The 26,856-nt window shown below is 45.0% G+C and overlaps 1 protein-coding gene across 1 annotated transcript in view; it reads right to left on the bottom strand.

Moving 5' to 3' along the window:
- SLC25A13 (solute carrier family 25 member 13) overlaps positions 1 to 26,856 on the bottom strand; it is a 117,462-nt gene that overhangs the window by 74,020 nt on the left and 16,586 nt on the right. Inside the window, exons 2-4 of the mRNA XM_075827743.1 lie at positions 11,235 to 11,288; positions 10,344 to 10,486; positions 3,928 to 4,043 (exon numbers count right to left, since the gene is read on the bottom strand). Of these exons, the coding sequence (XP_075683858.1) occupies positions 3,928 to 4,043; positions 10,344 to 10,486; positions 11,235 to 11,288 (313 nt within the window). The remainder of the gene's footprint in view (positions 1 to 3,927; positions 4,044 to 10,343; positions 10,487 to 11,234; positions 11,289 to 26,856) is intronic.

The following is a 26,856-nucleotide window of genomic DNA, read 5'->3' as shown; positions in this document are numbered from 1 at the left end:
TTGAGGCGGGAAGGTCGTGTCGCTTTTTTTTCACGCAAGCGTTTGTTTCTGCTCGCGGGAAAAAACGCCTCTGCCTCCCATTGAAATCAATAAGAGGTGATTTCGGGCGGTTTTTGGCGCAGATTCCAAATCAAAAACAGCGCCCAAAAACTCTGTGAACTAGGCCTATAAGGGTATGTTCACACGCTCAAGTAAAAACGGCTGAAAACTACGGCGCTGTTTTCAGAGAAAACATCCTCTGATTTTCAGGTGTTTTTGTAGCCGAAAAACGTTTTTTTTGATCCATTCTTCGAAGCAGTTTTTCTATTGACGCAATGAAAAAAAGCCCCAAAAACGGATGAAGAAGTGACATGCTCCTTTTTCCGTGCCGTTTTTTCAAACGGCGGCGTAAAAATATGCCCCATCTGAACTAAATGCAGTTTATTCAATCGATTTCAATGGGCAGATGTTGGTAGGCGTTCAGCTACCTTTTTTTCAGGCGTATTTCGAGGCGTTTACACCCCGAAATACACCTGAAAACTGTGTGTGAACGTACTCTAAATGTGAAATAAAAGTTAAACAAGTGGGCACAATGTTGCCCACTATATGGCCTCCGAACTTTCTTAAAAAAGTCAGGAAAGAGTCACGTGACTCTTCTTAGCTCCAGAGTGTCAGAGGACTCCGGATATATATGACCAACTATTTTCCAGCCCTGACTGGCACTTTGTGAGGCCGTCTATTAGGTGTCATTTTTCTCAACTATATTATGTCAAAAGATGAACTCCGGCAGTCAAGAGCTGTAAAATACACCGGCCAATTATCGGGCAACAAGTGTTCGCATGAAGGCTCGTTCCCGATCATTGGCCGGTGTAAATAGGACGACGATCAGCCGACGAACAAGCAATGGTTTATGCAGCAATATTATGGTTATCGGCCGTACATTGACCCGTGTATACAGGGAGACGCGCTGCTGACATGATGGAAATGTATGGGGACGAGCGATCGTAGTAACAAGTCCTTGTCCCCAATACATGGCTCCTCATGAAAGGAGCAAACGAGCTTCGATCAATGAGCTGTCTCGGTGATCGGCGCTCGTTTACACGGCCCACGTCGGGCGGTGTAAGAGGACACTTAGGGGGATAGTGTGTACACCTATTAGAGGTCCGGGGGCTTGAAGTATTCAGGTGTCTCTCCAAAATCCTCTTGGCTCTAGAGCTACACGGCAGCTTCCAAGTCTCAGACAAGTCGCACAAGTAAAGGTTTCTGCGTTTTGTCTGCGCAACGGTTTTAGAGTTACGATTCGGCTGTAACAAAAAAAAACAAAAAGCAACCACCAAGTCGCTAAAAGACCAAATGTTGCAGTTGCACACAACTTGCATTGCAGTCTATGATAAGGTGTGTGTGACTTGCGACCAAAAATCTAGCAGATTTGGATTGGTAGCGACAGACAATTCGTGGAATGCCGCAACGCGACCATATTGACAATCATGAGATACGATGTCACATACCTGCATTGCAATCTTCATCTCAGGCAAACACATTCACCATGTAGCTCCAGCCTTATCATGAGGAGGACTCCTTTAGTTATTAGTGAATCTAAGCAGACAGAAGGCCCTAATGTGAGCCAATGGGGCTTCTGTGCCTACATATGCATGCAGCGTGGGTAATCTTTTGGCAGGTTCACCCACCACCTTCCCTTTAGCAAGTCATCTCAAAGCCCCCTAAAGCCGGAACTTTTCCTCGTGTCTGCCCCCGCCATATCCCGAATGGGATCCCTCTCTTACTGGAAGTGCATGCAGAGCCTACGTCTATGTCCAGGTACAAGTCTATATGTATACAAGACCCTGGATGTAGCCATGGCAACCACATTGATAACACACACACACACACACACACATACATACATACATACATACATATATATATATATATATAACACGAAATACTGGTGTATGTAACCTGTAAACCAACGGCCATTAGTCTGAAACGTAAAGTATTACATGGCGCCCATAGAAAGGTGTTTTCCCATGAGAGACATGTCATAAATGTCAGATAGATGCAGGTCCCAGCTCTGGGACCCGCACCTATCGCTAGAACGGGGCCCCGTAAACCCCTTTCTAGCTTTTTGCGCTCACGCTGACTCCCAGACACTTCCCGACTACATGGTTGGGAGTTACGGAAACAGCATACCTCGCTGATCTACGCTGTTTCCGGAGCAGTTACGGGAGCAGTGTGACATGTGAGCTACGCGGTTTTCCTAACTACTATTCAATTGAAAAAAAAGGAGTAAAGTGATGGTAAATAGTACAACAAAAGCATAACAAATATTCATGTATAACGGCGGCGTCCTGTCAGGCGGTTCGCAATCTCCGTACAAGTCCTCTTAATTTATCAGAGGATCGTGACATGAAGGTTTCTTTTACGCTGCTACTTGGTGCGATGTGGACGGCGTGAACATGCAGATTTATTTCCATCGATATCTTTATTTGATTTAACAGGTTTCAGCTTTCTAGGCAGACGTGTGAATGTGAATGTAGCCAAATAACACCCTATTAGGGATTTCTGAGGTAACAGAGGGGGGTCCTCTCTTCAGGATGATCTTCTCCTTAGTGGAGAACGGTTACAAAGAGGGTCTCTGGCTCTGGAGGATCTGTCCTGTATTATCCAGATGACACATAGATACGAATGGCCGGCATGTAATACCCCACTTTCCCTGTGTAGCTGATCGCGGAGTTCCCCATGACAACAGCTGATCGGGGGGGGGGGGGGAGAGTGGGGAGTAGAGCAGTCAAGGCCGTCCTACATGGCTGCAAATATGGACGGCAACACAGGGTTCCTGGATATTCTACTTTTTCATTTGAGCTGTTGAAAGAAAACAGGACTGAGGATTTCCATGAATTTTTTTTTTTTCCCACCAAGTTTTAAAGATGTGTTAAAACTCTATTCCTTAAGCCCTATTAGGGGATATGGATGTCAGGGAGGAGAGGGGGGGGGGGGGTTCCCTCCACTCGGGACCCCCCCCCCACGAACCAGAGCACTAAAACAATGGCTTTTGCAGACTACAGTGGTCCACATATTACATGGAAAGCCATTCATTTGATAAATATATATGGTCAGCTCTCTGTTTACAGCCCCATTAATAGTACCTTATAGGACTAGTATTCCGGCCTGGAAACAAGTTACATGTACTACAGTCTTCACACGGAGCGCGATACAGCTGCTATACAGTAGAGGTCACTTCTTGTTACAGAGACTCGTTTCATGTCCCCCCCCCCCATTCAGGTATCAGGAGAGAAGCCAAATAATAAGGGCAAGCAACATTGTAAGTAATGTCATCAGGCCCTTTTACACCGGCCAGTGCAGCGAGCGCCGATCAACGAGACATCGATGATCGGCGCTCGCTTGCTCCTGTCACACGGAGCTATGGATGGGGATGTGGTCGTTACTCCGATCGCTCATCCCCATCTATTATCATCATGTCGGCAGCGCGTCTCCCTGTTTAAACTTTTTTAAAACGATACGACCAGCAGATGATTGAGCGTTTGCTCGTTCATCTACTGATAGTTCGCCTGTTTACACAGGACAATTATCGGCAACGGGCGTTCTATGAACACTCATATGCCCGATAATCGTCCTGTGCAAAACGCCCTATACGGGGAGGTTGGGGGGGGTATTGTTTAGAGATATTTGTGATAAGTAGAGTGGAGGAAGGGGGCACTTGAAGGGGCAATAAAATTTGACCAGGAAACCCTATTTTCCAGTGTATCTGAAAATTATTTTGCGGTCGTTATCAGATTTTAGGACAGACTGGACTAAAGGGCTGATGCCTATTGTTCTTGCTAAAAGTATTATTTATACAGCAGATTGGTACAGATCTCCTCTTCTACTTCTATGATGTTGCTGTACGTGATATTACATGTAAAAGTATATAAAAGAAAAAACACTTACCAAAAGTAACTTCTCCTTTCCCTGTTTTGTCAAAGAGTTGAAAGGCCACCATGAATAAAGCATCTGGAGCACAGAGGACAGACTCAAACGCTACAAACTCCTGGAAGGAGATTAATCTGTAAAAATAAATAAAAAGGTTAAAATTACCAGACAAAACAGAGGAGGAATCATTACAATAAAGAAGTAATGGCCTATGTAAGAAATATAAAAGTTTTCAAATGAAACGGATCTGTTTACACGCAGAATTAATCTATATAAAAAAAGTTTAGTCACTGTGTACATACATTACTTATCCTTTACTGATCCTGAGTTACAGCCTGTATTATACTCCAGAGCTGCACTCACTATTCTGGTGGAGTCACTGTGTACATACATCACATTACTTATCCTGTACTGATCCTGAGTTACATCCTGTATTATACTCCAGAGCTGCACTCACTATTCTGCTGGTGGAGTCACTGTGTACATACATTACATTACTTATCCTGTACTGATCCTGAGTTACATCCTGTATTATACTCCAGAGCTGCACTCACTATTCTGCTGGTGGAGTCACTGTGTACATACATTACATTACTTATCCTGTACTGATCCTGAGTTACATCCTGTATTATACTCCAGAGCTGCACTCACTATTCTGCTGGTGGAGTCACTGTGTACATACATTACATTACTTATCCTGTACTGATCCTGAGTTACATCCTGTATTATACTCCAGAGCTGCAGTCACTATTCTGCTTGTGGAGTCATTGTGTACATACATTACTTATCCTGTACTGATCCTGAGTTACATCCTGTATTATACTCCAGAGCTGCACTCACTATTCTGCTGGTGGAGTCACTGTGTACATACATTACATTACTTATCCTGTACTGATCCTGAGTTACATCCTGTATTATACTCCAGAGCTGTACTCACTATTCTGCAGCTTCATAGTAGAGTTGAGCTTCGTAGTTAAAATCTCCCAGCATTCCCTGCTGGTTCAGTATCCGCACAGAGCTTGCTATGATTATCTGTAAAGTGTCATTTTTATAGTAATTTGAGGTAGGAAAAACAAACTTCCTCACATTTCCCTGCATTATAGGAGCCTCGATAAGCTGTAAGGGGTGTGCCTGACTACATGCATGCTTGTTGACCGTTTCCAATAACAGCCAGAAGTGTGAATGAAGCTCCAAGTTATAAACGAGTGCAACTCAAGTCTGTACAAAGCTATCACAATGAGTAAAAGACCTAGCAGTGTATAGTGTAGTTCTATTAGTGGCGACTTCACGTGGCCCCTGTATAAAACGCCACACAATAAGGAGTCAGAGAATGTACGGTCAAAACCACAGTCACCATCCCCACCCCAACATGGCCAAAACCCCTCATGTAAAGAAACTTGATCATAGTTTGCCATAGAAGCCTAAGAATATTTTGTAAAATAGCTGCAAATAAAATAAAAAATTGTTTTGAATTTTTACCACTTGCGTTATTAGTGGGGCTCTGTGGCATGACCCAAAATGTGAGGAGCTTACCCTAACAGGAAATATTTTCCATTTATTTTGCAAATTCACGTTGGAAAGTTGTCATTTTACAGCATTCCAATAAATAATAAAGAAGAGCCAACAAGCGAACCTCGAAAACAAAAATCGGTCATAGAAACTTTTTGTTTCTCTTTCCCCAACTGTACTTAACAAACCGATGAAAAGAAATGATGCCCGAATCTTCGGGATAGCTGTAGGTTTAAGCATCACTTAGGAATTAACTCTATACAAGTTAATACAATGAAAGCTGCAGCCCGGTCTTTTGTTAAAGGAAAAAAAAAAAACTCTCACGCACTCGGAGACTTCTTAAAAGGTTAATGATGAGATTAAAAGAAGGACCATGGATACAAAAAGGAGCAATTTGGTTGAGTTGAGAACAGCGAAGGATTAAGTCCAATGAATAAAATATCCAAAATCCCCCGTGTCAAACACAAGACATAAATATCTTTCTAAAAATAATAAAAAAAACAAAAATTCAAAAACAAAAAATATAAAAATTTGCATTTTGCCCAGATCTCAATGCTTTAATTAGACACGTAAGTTAGTGCTGCGATTATTGGCGTCCACATTGTGCTCGGCGGCGAGTCCTCTCCTCGCTGCCTCCATTATCTGGAGAAAGTGATCAGGCAGATAATATATTCCGGCCCGTCGTAGACTAGAACACCTGTTTTTCCGCACATGAAAAGAATTCATTTTAAGTAGTATGTTGAAGTTCATATTTAAATTTTATTTAATGACACCTAATGATGTGCAATCAGGGGGTTTGGGGGGGGGGGGGGGGCTAGTTTAAGCCTGAAAGAGCGCGTTGTCACGGCAACTGCCCTCCGCGCCGCCGCTCGGGGCTGAGAACACGGACTGTGTGCTTGGCATTACTTAGGCTTCTTTAGACATAAAGAACTCCACATGTAATTGACTGTGTAAAATTGATGCTCAGTTACTTTATTGTGCGGCTCGTAATTTGAGTAAGTGAATACGTCACCGTTATTAGGGAGTAAATCTGTTGTCATTTACTCGCAGGCCCATTTACGAGAGCCTGGAATACAATAAGATGAAAATAGCCGGTTTAATTAACTGGTAAAAATTGGGTTAATTTAAATGCAGCTGCTGCAGCAGATCCTCCGGGGGTCTCCTTTAGTGATCGGATTAAAACCTCACATTAATATCTGCTGTTTTATCTAATCAGGCTGCGCAGGATCTGGAGACTATTTTTTTTTTTTTGTTAGGGACATTTTTTGGTTTAAATGCTAAAAACCTGGCCTTGCCATAGCCGGCACCTCATACATGCCAGCGATCACAGAATACTGGCACAGAGACAGAGCAAGACTATCAAAGTGACTGGTGCCGGTCAGTGGAGGATGGTTTAATGGAGGCACGCTCAATAATGTGGATATAGGAGGTATGTAGCCCCCCCTCACACAAGACCGCAGAGGGTCCCTGTGCAGGGACAACATATGGGCCCCTTGCTCCTCCATATGTCCATCTAGCAATCCACTAGTAATAGCGAGCCATAAAATAATGACCTCATGCAATTGGTCAGTAGACCGCGGCTTTTAAAGATGACCGTGTGCTCCCGTATTGATTAGGCCCCTGTGCAACTGCACATATGGTATGTCCGAGGGAATGCGTGCCGACACGAGGGTGAAGTAGGGCTGGGCAATTAATTGAAAAAAAAAACTAAATCTAAATTAATTGAATTTTCGGTTTTATCAATATTTTTTTCCCGGTTTAAACTGTACCGGCATCTTCAGGACTCAGACACAGTTGAATCGAATTGTAAAGCAGGGAGCCGTAATGTCCCTGCTCTACCATTCACTATGTATCGCTGGACGCGGACGCGAGTCAGTGACGTCATAGCACCTGTCGGCACCACGCCGCGCAGACCGGAGGGTTCTCCTCCACTGGTCATTGGAATGGAGTTAGGTATGCATATTATTTTTAACAGGCACTATTGGGGAATTATACAGCGTGGGGGCAGTTATGGGGGGCATTATACATTGTGAGGGCAGCTATGAGGGGCACTATGATGCGTGAGGGCAGCTATGAGGGGCATTATACTGCGTGTGGAGCACTATGGGGGCAATATACTGTGTGTGGGCAGAGTCAGGGGGTATATTATGTACATTAGTATACAGCAGGCTCAGGGAATAAATATGAATTCAATGGCTTAGCATGCAAATAGTAGGCGTGGCATGCAGAAAGGGGTGTGGCCTATATAATTGTTTATTAATCGTTATCGAGGTGACACGTTCAATTAATCATAATTTTGATTTAGGTCATAATCGCCCGGCCCTAGCGTGAAGAATAGTTGCCGGCCCACCCGTGTATCACGTGCTCAGCCATTCACACGAATGGCGGCCGGTAAGTAAAAGTTCACTAAACGTATGTCCCTTCATAGCTGCTCCAAAAACAGCGGATCACTGGGGTTCTGGAGAAACCTGCTGATCACTGGACCGGCTTCAATCTAAAACCGGATTATCTTGAGGAGACATCCCATTTATGCACTTTGGGCAACTCCTGCTGATTACTAGTGAGGAGTGGGGTTCAGAAGATGTACGAAGAGAGTATTGCTGGGGAGCCAGTTGGCACATAATCATTCTCCCAACACAAAGTCTTACACTGCGTCCCACTGGAACCAATGGTCCGTCTGTACAATGCATAGACGCACCCGAGGTCTACGGCTACTACAGGGGTGCGGGTTCAGGCTGGAGGTCCCCTTTAATTCCTCCATAGACCCCAAAATAGGCCAACGGTTAGGGTTTGTCCAAAGACGACAACCCCTACAACATAATTAAACATTCAGGACCGCCTACAACACAAGTCAGGGACAGCATTTCACAGAACGGCTCCGTCACATTAGCTGCAAACTGATGATTGTTGTCTGTATGCCGAATGCAAATCCCCGAAAATCAGAGGTCATCCTCCTAACAGGGTAGTCACAAAAGGAAATATTTTCAATGCAGACATTTATTTAAGATGATCACGTCGGGAAGCGGCAGCGCTGCGTCTTTAGGTCCTGTGGTTGATAGGACTGAGAATGTTATTTTCCACAGCGTATTATTATTTTTCGAAACGTCCAGAAAAATAAATATTTTGCCCAAATGACAAATAATTGTAACTTGCACAATAGACTGTACGCGGGGCCGCAACCGTGTCACGCGACGACTTCTAATGCCTTTCAAAGTAGGTTGTGCGAGTCTATTATATAATGTCATCTTTTAGTGCATCTGTAGAGGCTTCAAAGTGCAGGGTTGCCCGGCAACAAGAGAATTATGTGTCAGCGAACAATTAACGGAGCCGACACCCGGAGCCCAGCAACCATTCTCCGAGCCGCGTCTACATCAGGAAATCTTCCCGTACAGCCGCTGCCACCCCCTCCATCACCCCCACTGCTCTTTCCAGGGGGTGAAAGAAATATATCATATACTGGAGAGATTAACGTGTTCCTGGCAATTATTGTAAATATGAAATGTAAATGGAATCGGGCTGGGGAGGGGGGGGGGGGGGGGAGATATCCAAAAAGGGTCACACAGCAAAAATGCATTTTCATATAACTAGAGGGACAGGATGTTTTCTAGGCCCTTGCTGATAGGCCAGTCCATGCAGCAGCCAAGGCTACGATTAATTCCAATGGTGTCTATAGAGAATCCTTGCCCGTAAACCGCCATAAGCGATCGTTTTCATAGGACAATAATTGCTGGCCCTATTGAGGAGAGCGTAGATGGGTAATCGCGTCTTCAACCTCCAGACGATTAATGAATGACTTCTCATTGATTGTAGTATCTACAGGCTACCAAGTACAGGACCATATATTTTGTGTTCGATCCAATGAAAATCCATGGGGAAGAATTTCCTCATCTCCCAGGACAGGATCCAATCCCATCCTTGGCACTAAGGCTTCATTCAAACGTAGCGCGATTGCTGCAGATTTTTCGTCCGGATTTGCAGACGTAAAAACCGTGGTGTATTTAAAAAAAGATCATCCACATGCTGCAGAAAATTTCCGTACACAAGTCGACCGGCGGTACGGAATTTTTCATTCTTCCATATTTGTTTTAGACTTTCCCCAATGAGTTCAAATGGGAAAGTGATTTTTTTTCTCTATGTGAAAAAAAAACGCGAGAAAAAAAAAAAAAACATACTCCGTCCTCCCCTGGCGTGCCCATAGCGACACCTCTCTCCTCCCAGTCTGGTGCGAGATTCATCCCATGTGACCAATCGCAGGATGCCGGCAGCACAGACAACAGCCCTGGGGGGAGTGATGTGTCGCTATGGGAGACCGGGTGGAGGAAAGTATGAATTTTATCCTCTCATCTGGTGTCCGCAGCAACAAATCTGTCCGATAGTCCCTGTGGTATCTTGGTCGGATTTGCTGCAAATTTTTCTGCAGCAAATACGAACTGTGTGAACATCCCCCTAAAAATACAGCTCAAATGTCCAAACAGGATATCTTATGGGGGGGGGGGGGGTTGCAGTCTGGTCTTTTTTCTCAAATTATAAGCCTTCTCTCTTGCCTTTATGTGTCTTTCAAACAATATGAATACCCTCCTATGGTCACACCCCGACTGCATATGTTGACTTTATTTTTGGGGTCCCATTAAGGAACTTGAAGCGGCGATCGCTTGATCACATGTATAAATGATTTGAAATTTTATTCCAAAGAATTTTTGCCTGTCAGTGTATCACCGCCTCTGGCATGGCCGAATAGGCTAATACCCATAACAGACTTGGGGGGCTTTTGTGCTGATCGTGACGATTGCCACCATGCTCCTGACATCATCTTGTGGGTACACTGAGCAATACCCACAAGATCAGTGACTGATATATCAAGCACCTTCCAGCGACTGACATATCCATCACTATTATCCACACAAATCATTTCAATATGCACTCACCCATCTTTGGTCTGATCCACCACGCCCGCCAAAAGCTGGATGGTTTTGGGGTTCGGTTCCCCATCTCCTGTGATGTTCAGGTAACGTCTGACAAAGTCAAATGGGGACATAAAATGCTCTCCATCCTTTTCCACGCTGGCATACTATGAAAGAAAGACGGAGCCAAATGTTTACGAAGCTTTATACTTCGAATTTACAAAAGTTCATTTTAACAGTCTACATTCTGGGGTCTTAACCTAAGCTACGTGCGCCCCAGGGGCTGCAAGCCATGTCTCTAGGGGGTGCAAGCCATGTCTCTAGGGGGTACATGCCATGTCTCTAGGGGCTGCAAGCCATGTCTCTAGGGGGTACAAGCCATGTCTCTAGGGGGTACAAGCCATGTCTCTAGGGGGTACATGCCATGTCTCTAGGGGGTACATGCCATGTCTCTAGGGGCTGCATGCCATGTCTCTAGGGGCTGCATGCCATGTCTCTAGGGGGTACATGCCATGTCTCTAGGGGGTACATGCCATGTCTCTAGGGGGTACATGCCATGTCTCTAGGGGGTACATGCCATGTCTCTAGGGGCTGCATGCCATGTCTCTAGGGGGTACATGCCATGTCTCTAGGGGGTACATGCCATGTCTCTAGGGGGTACATGCCATGTCTCTAGGGGGTACATGCCATGTCTCTAGGGGGTACATGCCATGTCTCTAGGGGGTACATGCCATGTCTCTAGGGGGTGCATGCCATGTCTCTAGGGGGTACAGGAACTGTTTGCACGCTGTGCATTTAATAGGTGCAGTACAGATCGTGATGATCGCCAGGGGGTACTATAATGTTACTTCTTGGGGTACTTGACATGTAACACTGGTCTTGTCTACGTCACAGAATAAAAGGAGGACCCCTTACCTTGACAAATATCGTCTTCAGCTCAGCTGGGTCAGCTCTTTTGGTCAATGCTACCTGGAAGAGGAAAGAGGTGTATTTATGAAGATTTATACGTCAGGACAGACTTGGTGCTTGGTCTATGATTACATATTGTATACCTGCCAGTTCCAGTATTATATTAGTCTTTACACATAATAGTGTGTAAGATTAGAGTTTGACGGTGTATGAAAAAAGGAAAATTCCATAACAAAAACACAAAGTAGGGCTGGGCGATTAATCAAATTACTCCGATTAATTCGCCCTGGAGGACTGTGACGATTCTGTTTTTAGACGGAATCGTTTAATCGATTTCATACTTGCACCGTCAGGCTGAGCTACAGGAGGAAGCTCTGCCCCGCCGCAACGTCACCTGTAAATAAAATGGAGTCTCATTTATCAGGGTTGCCCCCCGGCGCTGGCGTTGGGCGCCATTCAATCCAATCAGTGAGGAGAGGAGACCGTGTACAGAACGCAACAATGTTGTCTCCTCCCACCTCGTCCTGTGGCTGCCCGACATAATGCTCTGCGGTACTGACACGGCATGCCGGTACTGCATCTGTTAGTCTATTGGCTGGCAGCTTATGAGGTCATATGCTGCCAGCCAATAGCAGGGGGGCATTCAGGAAAGGGATGGGGATTAGCGTACTCGACAGGTCCAGATATTACATGGTCCCTGCAGAGGAACTGAGCGTCCACATGCGGCTTCTATCAGCGCTAACAACTGATCTATGGTGGATGTTGGGTTAGCGCAGCCAGACCTGCGGCAGTCATCTGATTGCAGTAAGGATGTTACTTCTGCACTTTAGGATTGGGCTTCACTATGACACACCTTTGTCCACGAGTAACGGAAATGTGCAGGATTACCGCAATGTCACCTCAATGTTCAAAAAAGCTAATTTGTGACCATCGCAGCTAATCCATCACGGCTGATTGCTTGTGATTGTTGCAAGGTCGCGTGTCACTTTTTTCCCGTATGCTGGGGAATGTAAACGTAGATTGATTGGCAGGCAGGGTTGGAGAGGGCAGGCCGGCTATTTGTGCATTAAGGAATAGGAGGCAGGGCTAATTCCGCATTTTATAGGCGAGATGAGCGAGTAGCTATATGAGCTGTTCCTCAGAGCCCCAGGTGAGCTAAAATGGGGGTCTTTTTAGCATTTGTTTGTGCCCCCCAACACACAAATAAACCAGTGCCCTCACTGTATCCCTGCTGCAGGATCGAGCTGTTACCGATCACATCTAAGTTCATAACTTGTGATTGATTACAGGTGGATCACGCAGGACCCGCTGACACTGAACCCATCAGTCCCGCTGACCTGATGGATTCAGGTCTTAGCGAATGATACAGCTGCTTTGAATACAGGATACTAAGCAGCTGTATCTGAAAAAGTAAAAAATAATTTTTAATAAAAAGTATTTCAAAAGTTGCACAAAACATACGTACAATTATTATAGTAATATAGGCTGAATTATTTTCTTTATATAAAAAAAAAAAAACGTAAGATGCAGTCACATGATTTTTTTTTATTGCTCTGCCTGTTTGTAATGGGCATCGTGTACACGTATATGATATTTATTTCCTCACCGGGCGTCTAGCTTTCAATACATAGACCCTGTTCGGCTCCTCCCGTGTGGTCATGTGATCTCTAAACTGACTCGCCGATTCACACAGCGTCTTATGTGTGGGCCGGAGGCCGGTTTCTCGATGTAAGTCTATGAGATTCAGAGAAAGTGGCTTCCGGGCCACACATAAGACGCTGTGTGAATCGGCGAGTCAGTTTAGAGATCACATGACCACACGGGAGGAGCCGAACAGGGTCTATGCATTGAAAGCTAGACGACCGGTGAGGCAATAAATATCATATACGTGTACACGATGCCCATTACAAACAGGCAGAGCAATAAAAACTTTCATGGGAGTTCTTCTTTACAATATCTCTTGGTATTTTTTTTTTCAGTTTATTTAATAGTAATAACACACACACACACACACACACACACACACACACACACACACACACACAATAGTCCATGTGTCGGCCGGATTTGCCAGCCCGACCTCGGTACAGGTGAACGGGACTTCTGGCATCAGACATTTTATGATGCTAGTGGTCCCTGCCTCCCCGCAAAACAGCGGTTCCATACTGTATCATTTTGTTCAGTACGGAACAGCAGTATCGCGGGGAGGCAGGGACTGCTAGCACCATAAAATGTCTATGATGCCAGAAGTCCCGTTCACCTGTACCGAGGTCGGGCTGGGATATCCAGTCGACAATCGGACTGTTTTTCACAGCCCGATCTCGGTAGTGTGCAAGCTTGTTGACTGTTTCCAATAGCAACCAGAAGAATTGTGATTGCAGGTCTGGATCGGCGCTCGCTTGCTCCTGAAATATACTAGCTCAAAAATTGTTAGACACTACAAGAGGACGGGGAGACATGGCTCAAGAAATTTTGGTCTATCCCTAGCACCATGCAAAGAGACACCAGATCAGGACACATGAAAATAACTAATGCTAGGACTGTTAAAGGGGTTTTCGGGACTTTGCCATCGACGGCCTATCCTTAGGATATGTCATCAATATCAGATCGGTAGCGGTCAGCCCCTCTTCATTGACTACAAGGCGAAAGGCTGTACTTTTACCTGTGGCTGTGCCTGGTACTGCAGCTCAGTCCCATATATGTGAATGGGACTGAGCTGCAATACCAAGCACAGCCACAACCAGATACACGGCGCTGTGCTTGGTAAACAATAAAGGGGACAAGCTGGTCTATACCAAGGACCCCTTTAAGTAAAGTAGGGAGGGAGAACGGCACTACTTAAATGAACTTTGCCCAAGACTTGCATGGGACAAGTAGTAGACTCTTCTCTGGGACTCCTGCAAGTAGAATTTGCATTGGCAGCAGGTCAGATTCCTAGCACAGGCTAGACTTCGGAGCCTCGGTTCTCAACTGGTGGTTTCTGGGGTTGCCACCTTTTCACCCAAAATACGCGCCAGGTTTAGCGTCTGACACACTAGTTTGTGGAGTTGTTTTGCCATGAACCTGCAGCAGAAAAAAAAATGTCTCAAACCAGAGAGTGTGAATACAACCCGGAGCGGGTAAAAAAAAATAAAAATTTTTTTTTTAAAAATGTAAAAAATGTAAAAAAAAAAAAAAAAGCCTCAAAACAGACAATTCAGCAGATTTACTACTGTGTCAGTGTCAATAATGTGTCGAAAAAGGCGCCAAATTATCACGCATTTTAGACTAATTTGAGAAGATATTTGCGTCTCACCAGAAACTTAAAAAAAAAAGTCTCAAAAAGAAGGCGTGGTTTAGTGGGAAGGGGTGTGGCTTAAAATATGCCATACGAGCCCCGAGCCAACCAAGAATTGGAGTACGGAATAGAAAAGGGTCTAGAAAGATGCAACAAATTTATCGTCCAACGTGCACAACCGTGATAAGTTCGGCGCATCTTTAGACTGCCTGGTCTAAGTTTATGAGGTCTAAATCTTACAGTTCAGTCAATCTTCACCAATGACTAACTCGGTCAGTATCCTCCTCCTCTGCTCTTGACTCTAGGGGTAGGCACGGTGCACATGTCCGGCCGCCCTGCCCGCTGCCGCCAAACTCAGACTTGACCTACTCCTGACGTTCCTAGGGATAAGCCACCTGACAAAGGAGTAACCAACCTGACTGCACACAAACTCTCTATTTATTCATAAATACTGGCGCCCGCTATTCGTGATATTATTTATCTATTTTTTTTTTTTTAAAGCACCTTCCCCCAGTAGTCTCCTTGGCAGGGCCAGCCGTTTACCGGCCTATTGGCCACCCTACGTGTACACTGGGGGTACATGCCATGTCTCCAACAGGTGATATAAGGGGAGTTTGTTCTATGAGGAGCTATCGGAGAGCACGAAACATTCATTATTTACTTCCAGTGGATACAATTCTGTCCCTGGTCATGTGATGGACACACAGGTGCTGGGATCGTTACAGTTACAGTATGTGTATCAGAGCTGTGACTTGTAACGATCCCAGCACCTGTGTGTCCATCACATGACCAGGGACAGAATTGTATCCACTGGAAATAAACAATGTTCCTACCGAATAACAGCAAGCAGAGATCTAAAAAACCACGAGGAATGAATACAGAAATATTGGAAAGCTAACTTTTAATTATGAAAAAAAATAATATTTGCTAAAACCAGAGTACCACTTTAAATATAATCTCTGTCGGCGCAATAACAGCAGCTGTAATGGTATAGAAACTGATAAAACTGGCGAACCGCTGCTGCTATTCATTTGAATAGGAGCAGAGCTGCCGGACGGCCACTATACAGTCTACGGAGACATCTACTTCAGACACGACCATAGCGTATCACCCGGTGCGCGGAGGCAGCCGATCGATGCAGGGTTCGGGTGTCCGACCCCCACCGATCATATACCGTATAACAGTATTAAAAAAAAAAAAAATGCCCTGTCCTTGGACAACCCCCTTAATATTACCTGGAGCTCTTTCAAATGAATATACGACCATGTAATACCTAGTTTTCTTCAGCCCAGGTATAAAGCGGGACCCTCGCGATGTCAATATACCCCAAAAGGGCATATGGAAAGGTGTTATCCAAATAAGACAAGCCCTCTCGGGAGGAGAGTGTTACCGCTGCCCATTCCAGACTAAAGACAAAGCGGTGCCACACCGTCACTACAATAACGAGACCGATGCCAATTTTACTACTAGAACCAAAAAAAAAAGCAACTTGTAAAAATAAAAGAAACCGAGTGTAGAGAGAAAACTCGGAGCAGAAATAATTGTATTTGCTCTTTATCAGAAACGTTAGTGGCAAGAAAAGAACAGGCGATACGTGAAGCAAATGACCGATTAATGAGCCGGCGCAGTAACACGTCACTGATATTTACAACTATTGAGTGGAAACAGAGCTTTAATGCTCTCCGGTATGATTAGAGAAATCTTACACAAATTCCCTTTTACTGCAATCATTCAGTTTGAGACGTTAACAATTGAGAATAACTGCGGCGGCGAAACGTACAGAAAATCCATTGTAAGGAGCAGACGTTGCTGAGCCTACAGCTCGCTGGAAAATCAAAAATCACTCAGTGACATTATTCTACATTCCCATGCAAAAAACATTTATTTTTGACATACTTTCCGAAATGACTTTAAGTGTAAGCGTAACGGCCGCTGCAGAAAAAAAACCTCATATTACAAAATACTCCGGTAAACAAATACCAAAAAATCTCTATACGGGTATGTTCACACGATGAGAGGCATTTACGTGTGAAAAGACAGACTGTTTGCAGCTGCCTCGTTTCACACGTAAATGCTCCTCCTCGTAATTTACGAGGCGTCTGAGACGCTTGTAAATCTTGAGCTGTGCTTCATTGAGTTCAATGAAGAACAGCTCAAATTACGTGGCAAAGAAGTGCCCTGCACTTCTTTGCCGAGGCAGTCCATTTACGCGTCGTTGTTTGACAGCTGTCAAACGACGACGCGTAAATGACAGGTTGTCGGCACAGTACGTCGGCAAACCCATTCAAATGAATGGGCAGATGTTTGCCGACGTATTGCAGCCCTATTTTCAGACGTAAAACGAGGTATAATACGCCTCGTTTACGCCTGAAAATAGGTCGTGTGAACCCAGCCTAAAAGTCCTTTATAACAGCAACGTTGTATAGTCACTGCCGTCCACTTGTGTCTGACACTGGAAGATGGGATCCTAAAGGGCGAGGCTGTCCCGTAACCCATAATCCCTTCTCTAGAGATACTTTTAGACGGCCCGATACTGGTCGTGAAAACGAGCACTGATGGCCGGTACAGAACGTCGATCGGCGCTCGTTACATCCATTCACAAGCAGCAATCGTTAGTAATGTCTGGGGAAGAACGATCGTTACCATGATCGCTCGTCCCCATGTATCTGCATCACGTTGGCAGCACGTCCCCAATTCGTGTACGCGCTGCCGATACCGAGTCTCAAGTTATTCACCTGAGCCATTGACAAAGGGAACGGTAACGCAAAGTACTTCGTTGACGTTGTGCCAAGATCTACATTTATAACCCCTTCCCGTTCTTACTCATGGCACGACCGCAGCGAGGAGGAGTTTGAATGGAGTGGTGGTCCAGCATGCCCGCAAGAGGACGATTCACAATCTATGGGACTGACGGAGACAACCGAGCTCTACTTCTACACACACCCAAAACATGAAACCAAAGAGATACGATACTTAAAAAATAAAAAATTAGGAGCCCGCTCAGTTCAGCAAGCAGTGTTCCTATATAGCCAACCATGAACCTAGGACGCTACATACTAGGCGCGGGGAGGATCCAGATAACCGCATTCTTTATAATATTGACATTACTTATGGCGGCAGGTTTGTGTGCGGATTGAATTTGCGTGTTGGGAAAATCCTTTTAATGCCGTCGCTGAAGAAACTTCTTGTAAATCATCAAAAGTGAAGACAAGACACGTATTAAGAATGAAACGGCGGATATGCATAAATACCACAAACTTCCCATCAACTGCTCATCATTAGTTCAGCGGTCAGTGCATGTGGTCAAACTTTGCAGAAGAGGGAAAAAAAATAAATGGTTTCACATCCCTTTATATAGCGGTGGTCAATTAACCATGAAAAACAAGGGTTAATATCGTGTTAAGGAGGCCTAATAAAGGATCTATACTACATGGGTGTTGACTTCCATTTTTGACACATCACAGCTGATCCTGTGTTTACAAACAGCAGTAGATCTGAAAAAGCAGAGCTGCAGTGTAAAGCATAGGGAAGAGAAGGCGATAATGATACAGCAGGTGGATTGCAGACTCCCACAGACAACGCAGTTAAGGTGGTCACTGTAGTCAGACCCAAGGCTCTGTTCATAGCAGAAAATTTCCGCAGTGGCAGAGGCCATCAAATCCGCAGAAAAAAATCTGCAGCCAATCCCTCACTTGTGAACACGGCCTAAAGGAGCAAATCGCTACCGACAATGAAAAGATCAGATAAGCGGCACCCGAAGACAGTAACATATCATTTATAAAACCCCCAACTTGACATCTGCCTTATAGCGGTTGTCCCACCACAGACTGGAGCCACCACCTAATACAGCGGTTTACCAGGGGTGCTGGGAGCCGGACCTGTGGCAACCCGTTCATTTTATCACGTGAAGCAACGGCCAATCAGATAAGAGGACATGCGCCCCCTGCAGAGGAAACCTTGTATTACATGATGGATATTCCAATGAATGGCCATCCATGTAATACATGAATGTCTCTGCCCAGGACCCCTGCATGCCTAACCTGCACAGTAGGCGGCGCGCTTCACTTACATAGAATGGACCCGTATAACCCATTGCTGGAGCATGGAGAGACTAGTAAAACACTGGACGCCATGTTTTTAAGTGATCTTAAAAAAAAAAAAAAAAAAAAGTAGACTGACCGTAGGATGTGCAATAAAAATTTTTAAAATAAACATTCGCCTGTTAAATCCCTTGCCGATCGCTCCAGTTCCGCCACTCCGGTTGTCCCTGCTGGTCTTTGTTTACTCGGCAGCAGCAATGACAGGATAGTATATCCTCAGCATTGTACGGCACAAGAACGCTGAACGTACGGGCACGTCAGAGCTGCAGCTAAGTAAACAAATATAATAGAGCGGCGGTGGATTTAGGTGAATATTTTAAAAAATATATATATATATTCTCCTGTCAGTCTAATGTTTTTTAGATCTTCGAAAAATCCTTAAACTCCTCTGCTAACAAACCACCAGGGAAGCAGCCACTCACCCCTCCACTACCACTAGACCAACAGGGCACCAGCCAATCACCCCTCCTCTACCCCTAGACCACCAGCCATTCACCCCACCACTACACCTAGACCACCAGAAAAGCAGCCATTCACCCCTCCACTACCAGTAGACCACCAGGGAAGAAGCCATTCACCCCTCCACTACCAGTAGACCACCAGGGAAGCAGCCATTCACCCCTCACTACCACTAGACCACCAGCCATTCACCCCTCCACTACCCCTAGACCACCAGAGAAGCAGCCAATCACTCCACCACTACCCCTAGACCACCAGGGAAGCAGCCAATCACCCTGCCACTACCCCTAGACGACCAGAGAAGCAGCCAATCACTCCACCACTACCCCTAGACTACAAGGGAAGCAGCCAATCAGCCCACCACTACCACTAGACCACCAGGGAAGCAGCCATTCACCCCTTTAATATACCACACCTTTAAGGAATCTTGCAAGAACACCTTCACTACCAGAGTTGTCTAATTGGTGGGACATCTTTTTCCTTTACTTTCTGTTTCAACGTGGGTGCATCTTAAAAACTAGTGCATAGTCCATATAAGGGCCATTCACATCACGTTTCTTGACATATGTCTAGCGTATACACTGGGACGTATACGTTAAACAGATTCTTCGGACATATGCCATACAGTGTCATCCGTTACCCATAGGCTCCCAAGTTAAAAACAAAATATGCGCTATGGGTTTTTGTTATATATAATAATGTAGTCTACTACACTATACCATAACCCTTTTTTTCGGTACACTGACTTATAATGACCCGATGGAGGCTCAAATGAAACTTATGGCCCCCATCGGGCTAATCTAACCCCATGGGCACGTTTAGCATGTACGCCGGGAGCTTTCCTAGTGTCCAGTACAAACATGATGTGAACGGGGTCTTATATAGTAATTGTTCAGGCTTAACTTGTTAATGGGGCTGGGGATATCCATTATTGGCTGACGATACACGACAAGGAACTTACAATATAGTGTTACTCTGAAGAACGGTCATATGAGGGACTGGCATAAAAACGAAGAACTTGTATCTGATCTTGCAAATGCTTCTCCACAACTTAAATGCTTAAAATAAAAAATAAAAAAAATGTCAACGTGGCAGCTGAAGCCTCTAAGTAATAATCTGCTACAGAGAAACCACCAGGTGAACGCATATTGGAAAAGTTGGCACGGTAATCCGTTTGTGGAAGCCACTTACCCTATACATAAAGGGTTTCAATTACCGAACCATTGAGAGACTCCTTGGGGGTAAGAGAGAGAGAGCGTGACACGGAGCACTTGAAATTCAAGGGAATTGGAAAGCTCTAAAGAAGCCTTAAATCTGGATCAATCCGATATCCGGAGACGCTAGCGGTGCAGCAGGTGGGGGGTGTAAGTGTTTTATTCCTCATAAAGCTAATGGACAGAAAACTGGGGGGTAAAATTGCTTTTCTGCACCATCAAGAAAGGATAAAGATGCAGAATGTATTTTAAGAAGTATTTTAAGAAAAAGATGCTGCAATCTGTCTTAAGACTTTTTTTCTCTGTGCTGAACTATAAGAGATAATCTCTCTACTGGGACATTCAATATGGATTGATGACGAGAAGGAGACAGAAAATGAAGCGTTGGTCTATGGGAGCGGGACGTATGAAAGTCAAAGCAAGCAGGAGCAAAATGCTAATATCCAAATCAACATGAAGAGAGTCAAAAAAGAACATAAAACAGGAAGAAACATTAAAAGGGGTTATCCAGAAACCAAAATATATTATTGCAATGCAATTTTATGTGAAAAGAAGTCACTTACTAATGTACTTTAACTCTGTACTAAATCATGCAGTTCAAACCTCGTGAATTGTTCCTGGAAGTCCTGGAGCTTTTCTAATAATGACAACACGGCCCTTGCTTCATGTGCTGTTGATGCTCTGCCCAGGGACTCTAGTCCTGCTCCCGACATCACTGTCCATATATGGTCAGTGACTTCAGGGGTTTCCCATCGATGGTGTTCCCAAACAGAGCATCAGCTGATGCTCTGCTCGGGAACTCCAGCGATAGGAAACCCCAGAATTCACTGACCATATATGGAGAGTGATGTCGGGAGCAGGGCTGGAGTCCCCGGGCAAAGCGCTAGCTGATGCTCTACCCGGGGACTCCAGCTATAGGCAACGTGACAGCCCCTTGCGGTCATATTCTTGAGAACACGCCGACATGAACAGCACAGGAAGCAAGCCCTCAGTCACGTGGGGCCGTGTCGGTGCGCCATCATTATTAGAAAAGCTCCAGGACTTCCGGGAACAATTCACGAGGGTTGAGCTGCAAGATTTAGTACAGAATTTAAATTAAAGTATATTAGTAAGTGACTTCTTTTCACATAAATATATTATTGCAATGCAATTGTTGGTCCCCGGATAACTCCTTTAACATACAAGAAATACAAAACTACGTACAAAATGAGCCTTATAGCGGTTGTCCGGGCACAGAGCGGTTTTACATACTGAGGACCTATCCACAGGATAGGTCATCAGTATATGGTTGATGCGGGGTCCGACACCAACATACTTCTAACAGCTGAAAGTTTGCTCCAATTTTATCCAGTCTAAAAAATCCTACATCAACTATAGACAATTTTCTCTTCTGTTCTGTTAGTTTGTTGCAATGTATCTGTGCAGGATAAATGCATTAGCCTGGAGTTCACAAAGAATTGTCTAGACTGGATAAAATTGTAGCAAACCCTCAGCTGTGAGATGTATTAGGTCTGTGTGGGTTTTCAGCAACTGGATATAAGCAAGAATGGGGAGATTCATGAACACTTCCTAGACTGGATCAAACTAGACCAGACAGGCAGGACCTGCGTCAAATTAATCACGCCCCAAAAAAATATCACAACCGTAGCGACTTAGCAAGGCCATTTTTATTTTTTTAGATACTTTAGCAACTTTCTAGACTGTTCTAAAAAGTATCTAAAATGCATAATACATTTTGGACCTATTTTGCTTAGTAGACCTACTCCACTGTGTTACGCCTTGTGAAGGGCCTGAGGGGGCGGAGCATGACACAGGGATCCTAAAGGAGACCGACAGTCCTCGCTCCTCCCGCTCTGGCCCTGCACTAGGCAGAACACTCACTTTTGTCTGGGTTGTTCCTTTAAATAAACTTCCGCAAATTTACTTTGTTCGCCAATTGGCACAATATTAGATAATTTCTCCCCAATTTAGTAAGTGTAACCAGAGGCGTTACTATTTCTTTATAACCTTCATATTACACAGATACAGCCCAGAACGTGTGTATTTTCTCACTAGCTCTTTTATTCATACCTGATATGAGAAGAAATCAGTGTTTTGGGGAGAACTTGTTGTTGCCTTTTAAGAAGTGAATACTGGCTAGATCCATTATACCGAACATGAGAATACTTACAGAGGACCGGTCACCTCTCCTGACATGTCTGTTTTAGTAAATGCTTTTTTTTCCCCATGAAATATAATTTCTGGAACTCTATTTGCCTCTATTAATCCTCCTAGAAATGTTTAATTTGATAAGTGGGCGCTACAAGTTAGGGGTGCGTCCCGACAGACTGACAATGTCCAATCAATGCTGACAAAGTGACACCGTAGGGACACACCCCTTCGACAAGCAGAATGGTAACACCAAGTGGTCAATTTATTCATACATTTCCAGGAGGAATAACTAAGGAACGATACAATGTAGAGATCTAAGAAAAGAGGTTTTGGAATTGTTATTTTATGGCGAAAACAAATATTTGCTAAAACAGAAGTGTCAGGAGAGGTGATGGGTTCTCTTTACAAGGGTTGTCTTCTATAGATGTCATAGAGCCCGAGCTGAGAGTCAACAAACAAGAAAAGCTTCTGCTCCTGGGGCCCCGGCCATGTATTACCAGATCGACAATTCATTTGATTGGCCGGCTTGTAATACATTCTTGCAACAGCAGAGGTGTATGGGTTCCAGGAGCCGGACCCTCTGATCAGCTGATTGCAAACGTAGTCTTTAGAGAAGTGTGTGTCCGGTTTAAAAAAAAGTTTAATAATTTTAATTTAATAGAAGTGGTTCCTGTTAAGGTCCTCCATATTTTAGCCAGGGCAAAGAACAGCTACAAAGAGCGTCTCCCGCTCAGGAGGACCTATCCTGTCCTGCATTACACAGACAGCCCATTGATTCAAATAGAAACTGTGTAATGCTTCATTTCCCCTGTGGTGGCGCTGCAGAGGCATTTAAACACTTGCTGCCATGTCGCGTCCCGCACAGATCACAGCTGATCGCTCAAGGGCTCCAGTGGGACACAAACAGGGATTGTAAAACGTAAACAACCCTTATAAATACAGAGATATTGGACCTATTCAGAAATGCTACACTATATCTGGCGGACACTTTGTTGCCCCCCCCCCCCCCTTATTTTGTTTTATGTATTCTGTATTAATAATCTCTTTGGTTATAAGAAAATGAAAAACTAAAAAAACACACAAAATATTTAAAATGCAGCATTGAAAAGAAACCTAATTAGACCCTAAATAACCTCGACTTCTCTGCACCTTGAAATCATTTACTAATCTTGGCCACATGCCGGTGTTCCTGAACAAACACGATTACGAGCAGGTAACAAAATAAAGTAAAGCATGCACATGGCGTGTGATTCCATACACTGCAGGTCAGCAACCACGTGCAACATTACACAATGAAACATGAACATCGTAGATAACCGGGCAACATATAGACAGCCCATAAAAGAGGAAAACCTACAGAGCGAGAGAGAGAGAGCGTCTCCCAAAACAAAACTCAGCTAGAAGATCGGCAACGTCTTGTCCAGAAAACCTATTGTTTAAAAATCAATCTGGAAATTTTGAGTTAATAAAAGGAGAGGTCCCCATTCAGGACCCTTATCCTTTAGCCAGAGAGGAGAGCGACTTATAAAAGTGTCTCTTACGCTGGAGGACTCAACACATTTATGATTTCAATGGCCACTATGTAACGCTTAGGGTCAGTTGACACAGAGTTTTTTTAAACGGACGCGTAAAACGCGCCAAAAATGCCTCCCATTGATTTCAATGGGAGGCGGAGGCGGTTTTTTCCCAAGGAGAAACAGTCTCGCGGGAAAAAGAAGCGACATGCCCTATCTTCAGGCATTTACGTCTCTGCCTCCCATTGACATCAATGGGAGGCAGAGAAAGCATATTTCGCAGCGTTTTTGCCCGAGGCGCTCAATGGCCACGGGTGAAAAACGCTGCGAAATATGCGGCAAACGGCGTGCAGGCAGATGAAAATCTGCAGAATTTTCTGCCCGCAAAAAAACTCAGTGTGAACATACCCTTAAAGGGGTATTCAAGCTTTTTAACCCCTTCCCGACATTTGACGTTTCCATACGCCAAAGTCGGGGATCCGAAGTATGGAAAGGGCTCACGGAGTAAACACGCTCCATACGATGCGGGTGTCGGCTGTTCGTTACAGCCGACACTTCAGAGTAACAAGTGGAATCCTGCTCGAGCGCGATCCCGTTAGTTTAACTCGTTAAATGCTGCGGTCAATACCGATCGCAGCATCTAAATCGTTAGAAATTGGGGGGGGGGGTGGCGACACCCTCTAACAGCTCATCGCGCCCCCCCCCCCCCGCAATTACGTTGTAGTGACATGTCAGAAGTTTTGATTGGTGGGGGTCCGAGCACGGAGACCCCCACCAATCGCAAAAACGAAGTGGCAGAAGTGCTCGTGTGAACGCTCAGCCTCTTAGTTTCTGTTCGGCTTTTTCCGGAAAGCCGATGTATCGGAGTACGGGCATATAGACGTACACCGCTACATTGATTTACAGAAAAAGCCGAACAGAAAATAAGCGGCTGAGCGCTCACACGAGCGCTTCTGCCGCTTCGTTTTAGCGATTGGTGGGGGTCTCCGTGCTCAGACCCCCATCAATCAAAACGTCTGACATGTCACTATGACATGTTAGAAGTTTGTTGAACGTTAAGTTACCCTTTAATACACAGCTCTGCAGTGGGGCAGCGGAGATCAGAGGAATGTGCTGTCCCGTACTAAAGGGACGCGGTGAGGGGAGATACCCATGGTTTCAGCGTGCGGGACGTCACAAAGGCAGAAGATAAAACACCAGGAGCATTGTCATGTGAATGCATGGGAGACTGGTTTACAGAGGCATTTCAGCTACAGACAGCACATTAGTAAGTGACTAATCTTACTGCAGTAAAACCATTTGCACACAATTTTTTTTAAGACCGGAAAACGCCCTTTAATTTCTCCTTTGGTGGCGCTACAGGGAAATGCAACACATGCTTCCCGGTACCCACACAGAGTTCAGCTAATGGCTGGGGGACAAAATCAATGGAGCTTTGTGATCAGCTTAAAGTAGACAGCCCCTTTAATAAAGGGGTCCCCGACTTCCGGTTCCGGCGCTGACATGTAAGGAGGGGGAAAAGAGCTCTCCGGACCTGCCGTGTCTAAAAAGCGACAATCATATCTAACATCTTACAGAAAATACAAGATAAGAGGTACCTAACTGGCAAGGCAGCAGAGAAGACCCCGGCGAGGCGGTAGATATAAGCCCGCCAGCTCGCAAGACGACTTTGGAGTCGGGCACCGCAGCGTGGCACGGGATTGAGAGAGGGGAGCGGTGACGGCATTTATATAAACCGGGCGAGAAAAACCAGAAATCCCGGGGTGGTAGCACGGGATTTGAGGGTCCCCGCAGACCAGACACCGCACCGGAGACCATTTTTGGCGCCAAATCCTGGGGTAGCGGGTGGAGAGACGGGAATCGCCATTACTCCCCTCTAACCCCGCCCTGTGCTGGACAGCGTGGAGACAAGAAAGTCTAGAATAATAGCTGCAGATCATATACCCCACGACAGAGAACAAAACATGCCGCCGATTAAAAGAAAGGAGAAACAGGAGAAGCAGACGGTTAGCAGACCAGCATCAGATCATGATGAAATAGAGTCTGAAGGGGAAGGAGAGGAATCGACACCTGGAGCGGCGATGCTCAATTACAAGAAATTAGCCATTGAGGTAGCAAACCGGATAACGCCAGACATACAGGACACCTTAGCGTCCACGATATCAGCCTCGTTGCAGTCGATACAAAATGATATTGCCCAACATGGAGCTCGGCTAGATGAAGCGGAACGACGCATATCTATGTTGGAAGATGATGCTGCTGACACACATGGAAAGTTACAGGAGCTACTGACAGAGAAACAGCGGATGCTATCCAAAATTGATGATCTTGAAAATAGGTCACGACGAAACAACAACATCAGAGTCGTTGGTATCCCGGAGTCAGTGCCGGTTTCACAGTTAAGGCGCATCTGCGAATATGAGATACCGAAAATACTGAACATGGAAGGACCGTGTAAGGTGGAAAGGGCACACAGAGTGGGTCCAGACAGACAGAACTCACAACAAGCTCAGAGTTCACAAAAAAGAGCAAGACAAGTGATTGTGCGGTATTTGGACTATTCAGATAAAGAGGCGCTATTGCGTTCATACAAAACACGACGGGGACCGACAAAGTTGAATGGCGCCACTGTGATGTTGTTCGGGGATTACTCGGCAGAAGTATCGAAGAAACGTAAACTTTTTAGCAAGATCTGTACGGCATTCCATAACCAAGGAATAAAGTTTCAACTTCAATATCCGGCAATACTGAAAGTCACCACACCAAGCGGCACAATGCAAACCTACACTGAACATCAAGAAGCGGAAGCGGTATTGAGAGACCTGCTCAAAGATTCTACTACTCTTACACATACAGAAGAAACCTTAGCAGGAAACTCACAACAGCATGGAGCCCATGCAAGTGGATCGCCAC

Source organism: Rhinoderma darwinii, chromosome 5 (assembly GCF_050947455.1).
Source record: "Rhinoderma darwinii isolate aRhiDar2 chromosome 5, aRhiDar2.hap1, whole genome shotgun sequence".
In the NCBI taxonomy this organism is placed as follows: Eukaryota; Metazoa; Chordata; class Amphibia; order Anura; family Rhinodermatidae; genus Rhinoderma; species Rhinoderma darwinii.
Note: the sequence above shows the minus strand (reverse complement) of the source record. Positions and strands in the feature narration are given on the sequence as shown.